The sequence below is a fragment of the Lemur catta genome, chromosome 11, assembly GCF_020740605.2.
Source record: "Lemur catta isolate mLemCat1 chromosome 11, mLemCat1.pri, whole genome shotgun sequence".
NCBI classification, from domain to species: Eukaryota; Metazoa; Chordata; class Mammalia; order Primates; family Lemuridae; genus Lemur; species Lemur catta.
The window spans coordinates 97,718,524-97,736,620 of NC_059138.1; the positions used below are offsets into that span (position 1 = coordinate 97,718,524).

The 18,097-nt window shown below is 48.8% G+C and overlaps 1 protein-coding gene and 1 long non-coding RNA gene across 2 annotated transcripts in view; one reads left to right on the forward strand and one right to left on the reverse strand.

Moving 5' to 3' along the window:
* VOPP1 (VOPP1 WW domain binding protein) overlaps positions 1-18,097 on the reverse strand; it is a 95,980-nt gene that overhangs the window by 40,409 nt on the left and 37,474 nt on the right. Inside the window, exon 2 of the mRNA XM_045565383.1 lies at positions 10,747-10,805. Coding sequence (XP_045421339.1) covers positions 10,747-10,805 — 59 coding nt within the window. The remainder of the gene's footprint in view (positions 1-10,746; positions 10,806-18,097) is intronic.
* On the forward strand, positions 8,541-9,589 carry LOC123647697. The gene is made up of 2 exons (XR_006738313.1): positions 8,541-8,698; positions 9,258-9,589. It is a non-coding gene; the product is annotated as an uncharacterized LOC123647697 (long non-coding RNA).

Consider the following 18,097-nt stretch of genomic DNA (forward strand, 5'->3'; position numbering starts at 1 on the left):
TGGACATCAGAATCGTCCTTCATGGTCTGGGGTGGCTTCCCTGGCAGGCAGGGACATGCCTGTCTGCTGAAACAGATGGTCACATTTTGATGATCCTTTAACTCTGATTTGGCAGACACATCCCGCGGCAAAGTCGAACATGTCTGGGCTCTAAGGAGGGGACCACAGTGGCTCTGGCAAGGCCCCGCCCAAGGCTCTGCGGGCGGGAGAACAGCATCTTTCAGAGACATGTTTATTACCAGAAAACACCTCTAAATTGTGTAAACTCAAACTGCTTCCATTCTGCCTGGCATATGTGATTTACCTGGGGAAATTATACTTTTATTTCTACTATGGGAGAAAGCACTATAAATGCTTCTTATAATCCCTAAAAGTAACAGAGCAAATAGAGTAGAAAGTCTCATTTCTGGGCTGGGCATGGTGGCTCAGGCCTGTAATCCTAGCACTCTGGGAGGCTGAGGCGGGAGGATCGCTCGAGGTCAGGAGTTCGAGACCAGAGTGAGCAAGAGCGAGACCCCTGTCTCTACTAAAAAATCAAAAGAAATTAACTGGACAACTAAAAACATATACAGAAAAAGTTAGCCGGGCATGGTGGCGAGTGCTTGTAGTCCCAGCTACTCGGGAGGCTGAGGCAGGAGGATGGCTTGAGCCCAGGAGTTTAAGGTTGCTGAGAGCTAGGCTGATGCCACGGCACTCTAGCCTGGGCAACACAGTGTCAAAAAAAAAAAAAAAAAGTCTCATTTCCTTGCCATTCTAACTTTGGAGCAGCTGCTGCCCAGAGCCCAGAGGTGCCTGGAGTGCAGGTAAGGAGATGAAGCCAGATGGAGTGGGGCTGCCAAACAGCTGTGAACCTGGCTACCTCCAGAGTTTAGAGGTTCCGCCCTTACGTTTCTAGGACAGAGGTTTTCCCTCTTTTGTCCTTTTAGTAAATTGCTGATCACTTAAATTCAGTTCTACTCAACTCTGTCCTGGAAAACAATTCTTCTGGTTTCTGATTGATTAACTGTAAGATTAAAAAAATAAATCCTAGCCAGAATATGGAGGGAATATGGAAAATGAAAAACAGAAGTCCACCTAGGATCGTAATCTAATAATAAATTTCCTACCATTGGAATCACACAGGCATGGCAAATACAGACGCAGTGGCGTGGGTCTGGCAAGGAGACTGGGAGTGAGACCGACTCCAGAGCCAACCGTCTGGGAGCACACTTACTTCCAGGCTGACGCCGAGCTTTCTCTCTCAGCTCTATTTTTACTTGAGTTGGTGTCTCAGCCCCTGTAGGCTGTTATAACAAACACCACAGACTGGGTAATTTATAAACGGCAGAAATTCACTGCTCATAGTTCTGGAGGCTGGGAAGCCCAAGATGAAGGCACCAGCGGACTCTGTGTCTGGCGAGACCACTGCCGCACGCACGGCACCCCGCTGCTGCATCCTCACCTGGCAGGAGAGGGCAGGGGCGCTCCCTTCAGCTTTTTTTTATAAGGGGACTAACCCATCAATCACATCACCAAAAACCTCACCTCTTAATACTAGCACTTTGGGCATTAGGTTCCAACATATGAATTCTGGAGGACACAAACATTCAGACCACAGCTGTTGGTTAGCTATTACTTACATGCTCAGAACATTTTCTCTCTGGACTCCTGAGCTGCAAAAGCGAATTCCCTGGCTCTACCGCCTGGATGTTCCAAACTCCCAGTGTGCACAACTGACATTCTCCTCTCACTCTCTCAGTCTTTCCCTGGACCTGCTCTCTCTACAGTCTCTCTCTCATCATCTTCCTAACTGGAAGCCGGAGTGACCCGACTCCCTTCATCCCCACAGCAGTTCTTCTGTGAGACACTCCTGACACCCGCAGCCCCAGTTCCACGGGAGACCAGACTCTCCGGTCTCACTGTTAGGAAGCCACGACCTCCTCCCCTCCTGTCTCCACCTCCCTCCCACACCACCCGGTGGCCAGACGCCCTCCTGGAAGGCCAGCAGGCATCGCCTGGCTTTGTGCAGGAGTCTCAGCTCCTCCGACAGCCACTCGATACCGTTCTCACTAAGCTTCTCCGTCCTTCTTCCATCTCGTCCCTGCCACCCGCCAGGCGCCCTACCTTCAGCCTCGTGGTTCCCCGGTGCACCTCCATGCTTCACCTGCACTCTTCCCACACGCGGACCCTGCTCCTGCCTCTCCAAAGATCAGCCCTGGGAGGTCTCTCCCTATACCACCCTGGCCCGCCCCCATGCGTCCCGCTCCTCCCTTGGCGGGATCCCCGATTACACGCCTGTCACCACATACGATACTGTTAACTGCTGAAGGAATCCATCTTCCACACCAGACATGAGCTGAGGAGCAATTCTGTCTCATTCCCCTGCGGGCAGTCCAGGTGCCTACCGTGGTTTCTGGTACCCTGTCACTGTTTCGCCTTAAAAAGGAGGAAGGATGTTGCAGCAGAAGGGAGATTCACCGCAGGTGGGAACAGTGCGGTAACTAACATGAACTCAAAGAGCACAAAGGACTCGGATTAAAGTGTCAGCCCACGGCTGGCAAGGATGGCTTGAAACAGGCGCTGTCACCAGTGACGGCCAACTGTGCCATGAGACCTCCAAAGAGGGTAGCCTGGCAATATTTATTAAAATGTAAAATAAGCATAACGTTTGATTCAGCAATTCTATTTCTGCAAATTCATGCCATCACAAAATAAGTTCTAGTGCACAAAGACACAGTGTGTAGGAAGACGTCTGCTGAGTACCGGGGCAGACCGCAATCCTTTCCAAACTCCTGGGACTCAGAACCGTGTGGGGTCAGCAGAGAGGAGACACGTCCTACCATGAATTTCACAGCACCATCAGCACGATCTGCGCGGAAACACACAAAACATCACACCAAACAGAATTTTAAAAAGACTATAAGTGGCCTCATATCTGTTCAAATCTGTTCTTGCTACCAAGAAAATCAACAAAAACTTGTTTATGAGCACAGCTTTAAATTTTAGAATATAGATAAGGAACTATGAAACTTCAATAGTGAAAAACAAACAAAAACGCCTAAAACTGGCACCACTTGAATGGACAATAACTATAAGGGAATGTGTAAATGAATTACGGAACAGCCCCAGGGAACACTCTGTCACCATCAAAAAGAATGAAATTGCTACTGATTTAGTAGAATGCTCACTCTATGTATAGTTAATGAAAAAAAATCATGGTACAATATATACAGAAAGAGCACATTATAGGGGTCTAAGGCTCTTAAGTAGAAGATCACCAGTGAAATATTTCTCCCTGTTGTGGAGAAGAAAATGTCTCCAACTTACACCAGAAACCTCCATTGATAAACCCCACAAGAAGAACCGAGGGAGAAGAGATAGTCCACTGTCGCATCTGTCCCTGACCAGACTGCGGCCCCTCCCCGGCTGTGCTCAGCAGCTGGGCCGCAGAAGGACGGTCTGGGGAGGGGTGTGTGCAGGGAGGCACGGCCCCGCCCCCTGGGCATCCTGCGCGTCCCCAGCGCTGCTGGGCCGTCCAGCTGACCTCTGCACAGAGGGGACACCCCATCAGGCCCAGTGACTGCTACTGTCTCCTGCCGGTCAGAGGCAGCCTTGTGTCTAGGGACCCCGGAGCTGGCCCTGGCACCTCCAACTCCAGCAGGCAGGCGAAGCAGCCCAGGTGGGCGCCGGCTCTGCCACGCCGGCTCCTCGATCTCAGTCTGACCACCTGTGAACAGCACTTCCCCCACGCACGGCATTAATTACTCACGGCAGCGAAATGAACCCAGGGAGAGACAACAGCACAGGGTAATGTAAATACTTTAAAGGCAGCTCCGCACTCCGACGGGGGCCCTGGGAGCCGGCCTGAGAGGGGTCTGGTGGAGATGGGCAGCCAGGGAGGAGGGGTGCGGGAAGGAGCGGGCTCTGCCTGGTGTGAGCCCTGGGGCAGCCCGGCCTCCGCGCCTCTGACTCCCCACCTCCCCCGGCCACCCCTCCCTGGAGTGCGGATCTGGGAGTAACAGGCAGCCGGGTGGCGCGGGCCTGGTGCTGTGCTCTCTGATACTGTTTCATGGGTCCGATCTCCTCCCATACAGGTATGACCAAAATGCCGTCCACCTACACCATCCGTCCGTCCTCTCCTCTGAGCTCGGCAGCATCCCCTAGGGTCTCAGTGGAGTTGACTTCCGAGCAGCTTCCCCACGTTCTTTCCTTCAACAGGACTCAGAACTGAATGAAAAACTAAACACGGGGCAAACAGAACACCCAGAACCCCAGTGCCTGCGGCTCTGCTCCAGCCCGTGGCAGCCAGAGGTGTGACCTGATCAGGAAAAAGCTTCTGCAGCCCCCGAGGCCCAGCACGAACGCTGCATCCCTGGTGTCAGGGGCTGTATCCGGAAAGCTGGGCAGGAACAGCCCTAAGGGTCCCCGCATTCTGAGAGAACAGGGAAGTCAAGAACCACTTCTGGGACAAATCTTTTCTGCCTGCAGTTCTTCGGAGAGCCATGAAGTTATTCCCACTTTTAAAGCACTGCACCCAGTCAGGAAGACGCAACCCCTTCTAACCTACCCTTGGTTATCTGGGGGACACAGATGCATTTCACTTCAATAAAGAACAAGAAAATTGTACACCCCCCCTCAGCTGAAACAGGGATGGAGGAGAGAAGGACAATCGTCACATGCTCTCCAGAGATCACCCGTGTCACATGCTAAGCAAAGTGCCCCGCGCAGCTGCTGCATCGGTGGCTTTGTGTGCAAGCCCCAGCCCTCCCTTGGCACAGGGCGGCTCTGTCTCAGCTGGACTGAACAGCGCAGGGCCACCCGGCCTCACCAGTGTGAGGCAGACTCAGGGAAGCAGTGGGTCCTGGCAGCTCTTGGGGGACAGCTGGGTCGTGCAGTGCTGTCCGCACAGGGTGCCCCCTCCATGTGATACTTTCCCACCTGTCAGTTTTGGAGGAGGCGCCTGGGGTCCCTCTCCCCTCGCTGGCACACAGGCACACACCGGACCACCTTTCACCTGCTTCTGCCTGCAAGCCTCCTCCACTCTGCTCTCCCAGACACCAAGTCCCTCCGTGGGTGGAGAAGGGCCTGTTGGGCTGGAAATCTTAGTGGAAAGGATGACAAGAGGGACATGGCTCCTGATCTCAGAGGCCCCCCACTGCCTGCAAAGGGGTCATTGTGGCCCTGGCAGTGTCCACTCAGGCATGGAAGGAGCCCCAGGTGACCTCTTCCAGAGACTGGACACAGGCTGGGAAGAGCCTCCTCCCAGAGTCGCCAGGAGCACAACCCCCAGGGCAGCGGGCCCCAGGTGAAGTCGGAGCACCCACCCAGGCTCCTCTGTACACACACCCACGGGCCCTCCCCAAGCCTCAGTGTGTGAAAATCTGCCACACGAAACTGCAAATATCAGTGACGGCACAGACATTACAAATGGTTACTGAGTCCTTACTCTGTATCTCACATGCATGGCAGCACTTACACCTCCCAGCAACCCAGCCCAGCAGGTACTACGGCCCGTCTACATCACACAGAGCACTAAGGCCTGCGGGCGGAGTGCGCTGCCAAGTCTCTTGGGGGTGCCAGCAGCCGCAGGCTTGACCCTCTCACACGCAGGTGCACCAGGCGCCGTCTCTGCGGAGCAGGAGCTCCCTGTCGCCTGCCGGTGGGGGAGGACTCAGCACCTCGTCAGAGTGAGCTCTGCAATGTGAGATTGCATCTGGCCTCTTCTCTGACAAATGCCACCTCTGTGCGGCCCTTTCTGGGCTGGGAAGAAAGGGCGCTCCTTGGGGTCTCTGCAGCGGGGCTGTGTTCCCTGGCACGGTCCTACCTACCTTCTCATCTCCCGCCCCCAGGAGCTCACGCTGTGTTCCAGCCTGTAGACAAAGGGGCTGAGTGAGCAGTTCGGAGTAGGGGGACTCAAGTAGAGCATGCAGGCAAAAGAACTGCATTTGGTGAGGCCACATGACCACTTGCTATTTGTAAACCACACTCTTGCTAAGAGGAGATACCTAGTAAGCCCTGAACCAAAGCACAAAAAATGCACATTTTAATTAAGAGCTCTTGAAAAGGAAACCTGCAACACCAATGAAAGGTAGTGAAGTGAAGGCTAAGGGGAAAGAAAAAATAATAGGAGAGAGATTTGAAGTATGTGTTGCTTTTCTGTTCGGATCCCAAAAGATCTTTTTCTTGAAAAACAGGAAGAATATCTTGTTTGTACACACATACATGCAGTCTCCCAGCACAACAGTGGTAACATAAACAACAAGTTAAAGAAATGAAAAGAAAAACCTTGAAACAGGGAGGGGGTGGAAAGAGAGAGAAACCATTTAGCATAAGAAATCAGAACAAGTGGGAGTAATTTTGTATGTGTAGGTAGCTAAATGTCATTAAAAAAATTAGCCTCTATTAGCTTAATAACCAGAATGCTGGAATGAAATTCAGGGACAAGAAGAGCCATGAGAAGAAGGGGTGCCATGTGGAATTTTTGGTGAGACTAAATGAAATGAGATTTTCAAATATAAGACTAAAATCTGTGAAACAAGTTTGCAAAACTAGGTGCTCTTTCCCCAAAGCATTCCACATGGTAAGTTATAATCACAAAACAGACATGGCATTTGACATATATTTTCTGCAGGGAAAAATAAATGAGGACATCGCCTTGAGTCAACGTATTTGTAAGGAATTACCTATTTTGGAGAATCTTATATAAAGCCCTTTACCTAGGAGAAATGAAAGGTAGAATACATGGAAATCTACTTTTTAAATGAGATCTGTTATAACTTATGGGTTGTTTAATGTAATATCAAAGGTGCTTCAGAAATAACTGGGCAATCTCACGTTATTTCATCGCAGCCAGACAGGGCACAAGGACCTTCCCTGTACTGCACACCTGGCATACCACAACTGACACATGGCAGACACGCAACAGATACTTGTAGGCTAAAAGAATGAAGTGCAGCTGTCTCCACCCTAGACTCACACCTTGCACACTAACCCGTGTCCAGAGGCCAGGTCAGGTGCGGTGTGCAGACAGTTGGCCACCAGCCTGGATGTCACATCTGGCCAGGCCTGAGCAGCAGAGTGAACTTCGGTTGGATCTGAGTCTTCTCCCCCTGCACCAGTCTGTGCCAGCTCAGCAGAAACCACGCAGTCGGCTTCAGGGACCAACAGTAACACTCCCCTCGAGGCTAACTGCCAGGGCAGCTGTGTCTTCTGCAGGCCAAGCACTTCTAGCGTGGGCTACGATCTTTCCGGGGCTACTGTCTGGCCTGCAGCAAAGCCATCCTTGAGACAAGCTCAGCTGAAGTAGAATACACCTAAGCAATTCCTCCCCATTCTCCTTGGATAACAATGCTTCATTACCCCAACTTGATGGACAGCAGGAGGAAGCGCTTGTGAGCGTTAAAGACCCCAACCACACGGGCTGGAGACCAGACACCCCATGTGTGCTGGCTGCCCGACTGTCCCCCGTGACACCACACTGGGCTCCCAGCTGTGTCAGGGAGCACCTGCCTGCGTCTGTAGTCCCTGCATGTTCAGGGAAGCAGAAGATTCAGTCTGTAGAAGAACTGGGCTCACGAGCGTATGTGGCAGAGATGCAAGTTGGCCTTGGGTCTGTGTGCACTCATGCAGGACTTCAGTGCCGACGTGGGCCCTGTGCTACATACCCTGGTGATCAGAACCCGTGTTGATGTTCTACAGAAGCAGCTGGCTGACAAGGCAAACAGACAGTGAGTAACAGAGCAGAGGGATGGAAATGTTCGGTGCTAAACAGAGGCAGTGCTGCAGTCCCCAACACCTGGGCTGAGGACCAGTACCGGCCAGTGGCCTGTCAGGAACCGGGCTGCACAGCAGGAGGTGACCTGTGGTGTAGCCGAGCAGGTGACGTTTCATCTGTACTTACAGCCGCTCCCCGTCGCTGGCATCACCGCCTGAGCTCCACCTCCTGTTGGATCCGCAGCAGCATGAGACGCTCACAGGAGCGCAGCCCTGCTGCACACTCTGAGTGCAGGGGGTCTGGCTTGCGGCTCCTTAGGGGAATCCAATGCCTGGTGGTCTGAGCTGGGGCTGAGGCGGTGACACTAGCGCTGGGGAGTGGCTGCAAACACAGATTGTCATTAGCAGAGAGGTTTGACTGCACAATGAATGTAATGTGCTTGAATCATCCCAAAACCATCCCGCCACCCCCATCTGTAGAAAAACTGTCTTCCATGAAACTGGTCCCTGTGCCAAAAAGTTTGGGGACTGCTGCTCTATGCTACTACATCGTTCACTTTGAAATGGTTAAATCAGTTCTGTGAATTTCATCTTGATTAAAGATAAAGTAATAGAGCAAATATTTGAACCTTGATCTTTTGGACTCTGGAACCTACACACTTAAAACTCTGCCTGAGGAAAGGTGCCCGAATGGGGGAAGCAAAGACAGGGCAGAGCGAGCTGGGAGAAAATAAACTGCAAACGTGAAGACAAACATCAAGTGCACACACTGTACCCGGCACTGGGGTTAAACAAACCCATGAGTTATGACCTTCCAGACACACTCATGGGTCAGTGACACAGCACACTCGTGTTGTCAGTGAATGCTAGCCGGGGTGCTGCGTCGGAGCCAGCATGGGGAAGGAGGAACAAATCCTCACGGCGGGGCCTGAGTCGTAGGAGGCTTCCCCCCCAGCATGGGGAGTGTGCCAGGCGGAGAACTGGGCAGTGAGGAAAAGTCACCTGCGTAAGTCCACACAGACGGGACGGTGGGAACTGCAAGGAACAGCACCACTCAACGTTCAGGCGTGCCACTGCATGCCAGGCCCCGTCCCCGGCACTGGGAATCCAAATGTTTATAAATTATTGACCTTATGGGACTCACGATAAAGAAAGAAGAGAAAGCTGGGCAAGTATCTCAAAAACCTATTGTTTAAAGGTGGCTCAGGAATTTGTTCCTGGTGATTTTAAGCAGAAAAGTGATATGAAAATTTAGAAAGAAGTGAGAACTGGATGGGAGAAGAGATGGGAAGTTTCTGCAGTGATTCAGATGAGCGTTAATAGACCTGGATTTGGGTGAGGGACTGGGAACAGGAGAGAAACAGAGAGAGCAGAGGCAGAAGCAGGAAGGCCAGTGGATGTGGCTGGGGTGTTCCAGGGAGTGTGAGATTACAAGACGTTAATTCATGTGAGAGGCACAGGATAATGCCTGGCCTATACTGAGTACTTGATAAATGTCACCTGTCTCACGTGGTACCTGTTGAGCTTCAGTATTCTAACAGAGTGACCTGACTTTCATTTTTTAGGATAGTGCCCCTGGGGACCTCGAGAAGGCAGGTGTGAGGAAACCAACCCAGCAGGCCTGAGTGACGAGGGCCACTTGTCTCTGCATTCCCCATCTCTAGCTCAATGCAGACACTTTCAAAACATGTGGCAGACAAGTGGAATGCGTGAAGGAACAAATGAACAAGCAAATACAAGAACAGCAATGACCTCTGCCTCCCAACCTCTGACAGGGCTGATCTACTGAACAACTGGAGAAAGATGTTTTCCACAAAGAACACGCAAGAGGAGGTGGTCTCTCCACATTTGTGTAAGCAGCTGAATCAAGGAAATAAAGCTTACTGATGAAAATTCATTACGCTGAGAAGAGCAAAATTATTTTACCTCCCTCTTATCCCATAACCATTTTGCTTCAACCTGACAAACTCTGTAATTACAGTCAAAGTCCTTATGTCACCGCCTCCTTTCCCAAGTGGTTTCTGCCTTTCTGCAGCCGCACAGGCTTTCTGCCAGGACAGCTGCGCGCGGGGCATCGGGACCCCTGCTGGCCGGTACAGAACCACAACAGGGACACTCCCACTTCCCTGCAATGGTCCCCATGCACGGGCAGGCAAACTTCCACCGCCTGCACTGGGTTCCTGCAGAAGGATGGGTGAAAAGAATGCATACCCTGGCCAATTAAAACTAACTTTGTCTGCTACTATCATACACCTCCTGTCCATCAGCCTATGTGCTAGAATATACAGTATTTCTACTGTAATACGACACATGTGCATTCCTGGAAAAGTCTCAGGTTTTATAAAACTCAGTACTGAAAAATAATAGAGATTTTGGGAAAATATGGTTGGAGCATTCTACTCAAAACCCACGGGACTTCAAACACAATCAAAAACAGTGACTGATAACCCAGAGAGTTAACCTGGCCACCTAGCCAGTGGCTCCGCAGAGCTGGCGGTCCCCACAGTAAACGTTAACAGCACACAGAGGGGAGAAGACACAGCAGTGCTTTAGTCAGAGCAGAGTGGCCGGAGGCGAGGTGGCCACAGGAGGGCGAGCCTCGCAGGGCTGTGCCGGCACCTCTCTGGGGGGCCCTCGGGGGCAGGCAGTCACTGTGATTTCTCACACACACACACACACACAGCAGCTCAACCGAGGACTTTGTCTTGTCCTGCTCGAGGTCCTAAGTCTACTCCTATTCTCCTTGCTCCCTTTGCCTAGGAAAATTTATACAAACCAACGACACTTGTGCCTTCCACAGACATCTTGCCCCTTTTTACCAATCACATATGAGCCCGTCTGCATCACAGAACAAGACACGCAGAGTTCCAAGCTGTCCTCAGAGAACTGGCCTGGGCAGGTGGGAAGCTGCCAGCGAGGCGGCTGCTCGTGCCCCCGTGGGGCAGGGAGGGCCCTGCCTGGGCTCCGCCAGCCCACGCTCTGCACCTAGACCAGTGAAGACCATCGAAGAGATAATGCCCAGAACCAAACCAACAGAAACGTGCAACTACTTACATGTAGTATGTTGGATACAGTCCTTCAAAATACCAGCAATGTTTTTTGGCTTCTGTGCACTGGAAATAGAACAAGAGAAGTGCTGTCAGTGGCGAGTGGCCTGTACGTTGTTGAGAAGACCTCACACGGGCAATGGGGAGGGAGGAGAGGCCTCAGCTCAAACCCAGGGAGAGCTGGGAGACCGGGGCAGACAGCTAGAGGGAGAGCCGCTTCCCCATGACTTTTTATTTCTTTAAAATTTCTTACAAGGGAAGAAAACACAGGAAAACACCTATTTTCCCATTATTCTTCTAGTCTTTCAATATCTCTAAGCACATGGTGTGTGAGCATTTCATTAAAAAGGTAAATTAGGCCGGGCGCGGTGGCTCATGCCTGTAATCCTAGCACTCTGGGAGGCCGAGGCAGGAGGATCGCTCGAGGTCAGGAGTTCGAGACCAGCCTGAGTGAGACCCCGTCTCTACTAAAAATAGAAATAAATTATCTGGACAACTAAAAATATATAGAGAAAAAATTAGTCAGGCATAGTGGCACATGCCTGTAGTCCCAGTTACCCGGGAGGCTGAGGCAGGAGGGTCGCTTAAGCCCAGGAGTTTGAGGTTGCTGTGAGCTAGGCTGACACCATGGCACTCTAGCCTGGGCAACAAAGTGAGACTCTGTCTCAAAAAAAAAAAAAAAAAAGGTAAATTAGAGATAATCTATTTTTTAGAATTTACTTGGCATGATATTTCAGATTACTAAAGAATCCTAAAGTTTCACTACAAAGATTTCCATTTTCCCCAATTTTTACTCCCACAGTTTTAACATTTCTACATCTTTATATTTCAGAATATTCCAGAAGCCACATTCAGACCTACAGCTGGCAGACACTGAGTCAGGAGTCACTTCCTGCCCTCCCTCTCTCAGGCAGAAAGACGGAGGAGGAGGAACAAGGAGAGATGATGGGAGCCTCCCTGGCTGTCTAAGGAAGTGCGATCCCCAGGTTCCAGGGGTGGGACCCGGCCCCACAGGGAGGGGCAGGCGGGAGATCCACAGGCCTTGGGGCAGGGCCCGGGGGCCAGCCTCGTGCTCCCACCCACCTACAGCCATGAGACCAAGCCAGCGGCACCAGCCACTCAGGGAGGTCTCTGAGCAGAAAAGCCCATCTGAACAAGGCTTTCCAAAATTTATCCCATTCATGCCATCATTTTTTAAAAAATTCACAACTTCCTACCTCCAAGATCTAGTTTATTGGCCCTGTATGTAAATAAAACCTTCAAAACACTATAGTGCAAAGCTGCCAGCAGCAGGAACACCGGCAAAGGCACAATGAAAGCAAAGCCATCTTTGGGCAAGGCAAGGGCTGACCGTCCTGCCCGAGCCCCGCCCGTGAGGTCAGCTACCCCACTGCCTGCCCCCAGCCCCAGCAGTGCACAGAGATGCCCCCCGCCACAGCCTGCCTGACGACTGCAAGGAGTCAGAAACAGACCCGAATCCACAGCAGCGTGCCAAGGGAGAGGTGAGTGCCAGCGTTACACTGGCTCAAACAGATGGGTTATGAAAACAGCATGAAACGCTGGATTTTTTGGAATGTACTTTAACATACTCAGAAGCACACTCAGGCAGCCTGAAGTGACCCAGTTTTATTAATGGAAAATGAGTTTAATTTAGACTAGGTTAGCTGCTGTCCAGTTTCAGAAATGAAGTTCAGACAGCTGAAGAAATCAGTTTATTTTGGTATGGAATGGCAATTTCAGGTCTCTGCCCCAAATTACAACTCATTTCCCTAGAGTCTTCTGTGATAAACTGAGAAACCAGTTTGTGTTCCACATGGCACTTAAGCAGGTCTTCTTTATTGTCCATCACCGCCAGAGAGGGGCAAACTTCCCGGGACCTGAAGCTCAAGTTCCACACAATCAAGAAACAGCCGCCTTGTGAGCAGCCCCAAACTCAGGGAAGGCAGAGCCCAAGCCTGAAACCCTCTACTCCCGGGGCCCGTCGGCTCCCACGGCAGCCCGACAGAGATACCCGCAGGCCTGAGAGCCAGGGCCAGGTGCACAGGACAGTGCAGGAAGTACCAGAAGCTCCTGCCTCCTCATGGCTTCTGGTGGGGTTTCCCTTAATTTAAAGGCTTCCTAATCAAAGCAGCCACTTGTGTGATGCTCCAGCACCACATCTGCTAACTCTTAAGGTAACAACAAAACTTGCCCTAATGTATTGCATTTTAGAAAGGATTTTTTTTCCCCAAACAAAATAGTGTCACACAGTTGAATTCATATTATCTCTAGGATGTGTGAACATGGAATACCATTTTACAGATTAAAAAACGGGCCCCTGGTGGGCGTCTTGTTCAGGGTCTCAAAGCTCCTCTGTGGTGACAGTATCAACAGCCCTCAGCACTGTTTCTCCTAGACTGACCAGCGTTACCCCGGAGACCCCACTTTGCTGCCCTGAGATGACAGGGGGCAGAGAGCCACAGGGAGGCATGGAGGACCCCGGCACAGGCATGCTTTCCCTGCCTCGACCTCTCCCACATGCAGCCACCTGTGCAGGGGGTGTTAATCTGTGTATGCGGGTGTTTTAAAGCTACACAAGGTTATAGAAAAGCAATGCATTGTGACACGAAATCCCCAGCACTCTCATGCATGATTGCTGGGAGGAAATTTAGGAATATCTGGAAAACTACCAATGCAGTTCTCTTTAATAACTGATTTCCTCCACAAATACAAAACACTGCATGACCAAGGTTATTTATTATGGCATTATTTCTAATAGCAAAATCCTGGAAATGGCATAAATGCCCAGAGAAGGCTGGTTAATAAACAATGATGTCCCACACAATGGAGTATTTTGCAGCCAACAAGAATGAAGACGGTCTCTGAGAACCCACGAGATGATTTCCAAGATACCATGGAAGTGAAAAAGCAATATGCAAAAGGGTATGAAGAGTATGCTATCCTTTATGGAAAAGGAAAATTGCACATTTGGCTTGCTTTTTACAAAAAGAATCAGGTTGCATGTATCAAAATATCACACGTAGCCCATAAATATGTAGAATGATTATGTATCAATAAAAAATTTAAAATAAAAGAACCATAGGAAGGGTATAGTATGTGAAAGTTGATCATAAGAATTGGGTCATTCTGGTCATACCCAACTAAACAGAGTGGCGAGGCCAGGGGAGAAAGCTTGCCCCAGAATGGAATTCCTGCAGGCCTGGCCGCTGGGACTGCCTGCTGGAACCTGAAGCCAGTTCTACCAAACAGCTGCTGAGATCTGCTCTAACACTAGTTTCAGCCACCACTGACACTCACCAATCACAGCTTACAGGCTCCCAAAACTTTACGAGTGCCAATGAACTTACTTTTGAAACCATAATATATAATATTTCTCCTTATTATAAAACTTAACAAACTTTTCTCTGTTCTTCACACATACTGAAGACCAAACCGGTCTGTGGGTATGCCCTGAATTGCAATTCTTACTTCCCACATAAAACAGTTTAAATTTAGAGATTCATCTCTATATTTTATTTGACTCTGACAAGTAAAAACTAATGGTGGGGTGGGGTGGAACAGACGGGTGGTATCTCTTTCTCTGAGTATATCTTTTATATAGTTGACTTTTGAACTTAGTGTTCTTCCTATTCAAAAAAATATAAAGTCCAAAGGATTAAAAAAACACACTGCTTAGACTGAAAATATTTACTGAAGACTGTCAATGCATGAACACACATACGACTTTCTGGCCAGAAGCAACCAAGCAGAGTGGACACCTGGGAAGTAAGTACTCACAAGAAACTCACACGGAGAACACACTCTCTCCTCTTGGCACCTTCCTGGGGCCCTCCCAGGTGAAGGGCTCCATTTCTATCCCATTTCTCTGATCTCCTAAAATTTTCCTTCTGGCATTTTTGCTGGGATGTTCAGTAACTCTACTGGTACCTACCTGTTGGTTACTCTTGCTCACAGTTATTTGCTAATAACTTTTTACCATTTTTCACCAAGCTACCCACAGAAAACATGCAAGAGTGAGACCCCGTCTCTACAAAAAATAGAAAGATTAGCCAGGGGTGGGGGCAGGCCGAGGGGGGCAGATATACATATTTAAAAAGCTACAGGGGAAGCCATGAGTATGTATGAAAGGAGAAACACACACATCCACAGTCAAACTTCATGCCCCTTTATGGGGTCCGTGTTCGGGAAACAGTGGCCCTCTGGTGCCAAAGGTGACAGGGAATCCCTGTCTGCGTGAGCTCTGTGGACTGGTTAAAGCCACTCCGCAGTTGGCGGTCTCTCACCAGGAAGAATGCTGGCTAGCTGTGGTGTGGAAAGCACACTGGGAGGAGCAGATCATGAGACTGGTTTCTGTTTAGTCTGTACAGAAGAACTTGCCAGCCCTGATCAAGGGAGGGGTGCAACGAGGCGTGTCCAACCTCACACCCTGTCACAGCCAGGAAGTCAGTTTTAAGGTTTCTCTGGGGTCCCCTTGGCCGAGAGGTGGTCTCTTTAGTCAGCAAGGAGTAGGGGTAGGACTCTATTTTAGCTCACAGATCATAAAGGTTAGCAACATAAAATGTATAAACTATTAACAAAGCAGAGAGTGTGGGGCCATGAGGAACTGCCTGCTGTGAGCAGCAGCTCAGCCAGGGAACCTACGATGTAAACTGGAAAGGCGTGTAGCATGTCTCTACTCAGGGAAGATTCCAGGAGCCTATTATCCCAGGACTAGGATATCTACAGATGTGGTTAAGCCATCCTAAATATAGTCATCCCTCTTTAGCCAGGATCTAGATAAGCCTGAAGAACAAACCTTTGCTAATCCCCAACAGTAATCCTCGTGCTGACATAACTCACTCCACACCTGTGTGTACTGGACAAAGGGTCCCGGCACGTCACTGTGTAATGAAACGGCACATCCTTTTCGTATCCTAATTTAAAAGAATAGCTGTGCCAAAGTAAGACACGGTTGACTTTTTGAGAACTAAAGCTTGTGACTCTGTGTCCTCCTGGGAGTGGAGAGCAGGGTCTAAGAGATTAAAAACAATGTGGATTTTATCTACATTCCCCTTTTCCTCATTTTGTTAAAAGCATGAGGGATGAGGTCGGATCCTTAGATAAACAGCAGACAAACTGGCAAATGAGCCAGAACTACTCCCAGCAACCCCTGCAAAGGGAAGATCCTTATTTTACTTATCACAGCAATACTTTTAGCCAGTCTGTCCTGGGCCAGAAAGTGCCAGATTTGCTGCAAAATGGTGGAGCACACCAGGCAGGACAGGGCAGGGACCTATGTTTGCCAAAGGGGAGAGGCCCCTGCTGCACACGGAGCTGCTTGCACACCCATCACAAGCTGAACCTGACACACAGGCAGCAAGATGCCGCTGCCTCCAGGTCCAGCCCGACCACGGTGGGCACTTCACATGGCAGACGCCGACACGGGGAGCCCCGCCGTGCTGGCAGGTCTGACGCTCAGGACCAGGGACAGAGGCAGAGGGCAGAGAGAAGCCTGTTAAGCCAGAACAAGAACTCATGCGGGGAATGAATGACAGCCAAGGCCTCTGGATTTCAGTTAATACATAGGAATGATCATGCCTTCCATTCCTGTGCAGGAGTTTCAATCAACTCCCTAAGCGATAACTACTTAATCCCTGGGTTTATGGACATTCTGTTCTTCAGGAACACCTTATCTCTAAGGAACTTTGATATTTTTGAGATAAAAGTACAAGGCAGCTCACAAGCATCATTTGTTAAAGGGAAGAAAGCAGAGAAACTGTCAAGAAAGCAGAAATAAGAGATCCTCAACTGCCTGATGGAAGGAACCACACCAGCATCCTATACTGCCTGTGGACAAGATCAGAGCTGCGGCATTGGCCACCAACACCTTGAAGATGCTGGGGCCACGCAGACTGTGGGACACAAATCAACCCTTGCCACAAATCCCTGAAAAATCCTGGAAACTCCCATAACTGACTCTGCATACGATTTCTGCTGCTTTATCTGCTTTAGTTTTTAACAACACAAAGGTTGGGGAGCAGACTTCCTCAAGGTCCCTGATTCAAGGAGGTAAAAATCCTCATCTCCAGAGGATAAAAATTAATCAATAACCAAAATTAGAAGGCAAAAAACAGAATAAAATATCCAAATATAATAAAGTTAATATCTTCAACAATAAGAAGATACTGCTACACAATTCAATAAGAAAGAGAGAAGAAATTCCAACAGGAAAAAAAATAAAAGATGTGAGAATTTTTCGAAGAGGAAACACAAAAGACCAATAAACCTATTTTAAGAGATAATATTCATTAGTAACCAAATAAATGTAAATTATAATGGTATGGTTTTTATCAAATTGGTAATAAAAAAATCCCCTAGTATCCGCTGATGATGAGGACATGAGGGAAAAGACATATCACATAATGCTATTGGGTAAATAAATGTAATGTCACAGGAGGCCAATTTTTCAAGACATACCAAAAATCTTTAAAATGTGCGTAACTTTAGCATGATTACACTTATGCCAAGGAAATAATATAAATAACTGTCAACAAGTATTATTTTAAAAAAAAACTAGAAATAACCAAAATTTTCAAAATACAGGTTTTGGTAACAAAACTATAAGACATCTGAAAGACATATTAGTAGGCATTCACTATCAGAGTATAGAAAAACATACTATATGAATATTTTACTAAGAAAAAAGCCAATATATAGAACTGCATGTTTTTGTTATAAATTATAGGAGAGAGAAAATAATACTGAAAGATATGTACCAAAATACTAACAATAAAGTATCTTTTGGGTGGTACAAGAAATGACTGTTTTCCATTGTACATTTTGGTAATCAGTCTCCAAGTTTTCTTTCTTTTTCTTTTTTTTTTGAGACAGAGTCTCGCTCTGTTGCCCGGGCTAGAGTGAGTGCCGTGGCGTCAGCCTAGCTCACAGCAACCTCAAACTCCTGGGCTTAATCAATCCTTCTGCCTCAGCCTCCCGAGTAGCTGGGACTACAGGCATGCACCACCATGCCCGGCTCATTTTTTCTATATATTTTTAGCTGTCCAGATCATTTCTTTCTATTTTTAGTAGAGACGGGGTCTCGCTCTTGCTCAGGCTGGTCTTGAACTCCTGACCTCAAGAGATCCTCCCGTCTCAGCCTACCAGAGTGCTAGGATTACAGGTGTGACAAGTTTTCTGTATGGAACTTGTAACATTTGTTTCTAAATCTCAATTAGCTTTTACTGTAAAAAGCAAACCACTTAGTGGAAAATGTTTATTTCCACATCATGGAAAATGCTTATTTCATAGAGCTAATTTAAAACACATTACATATATTTCAACAATGTTAAAACAAGCAGAAATTTATAGGAGAAAGAATG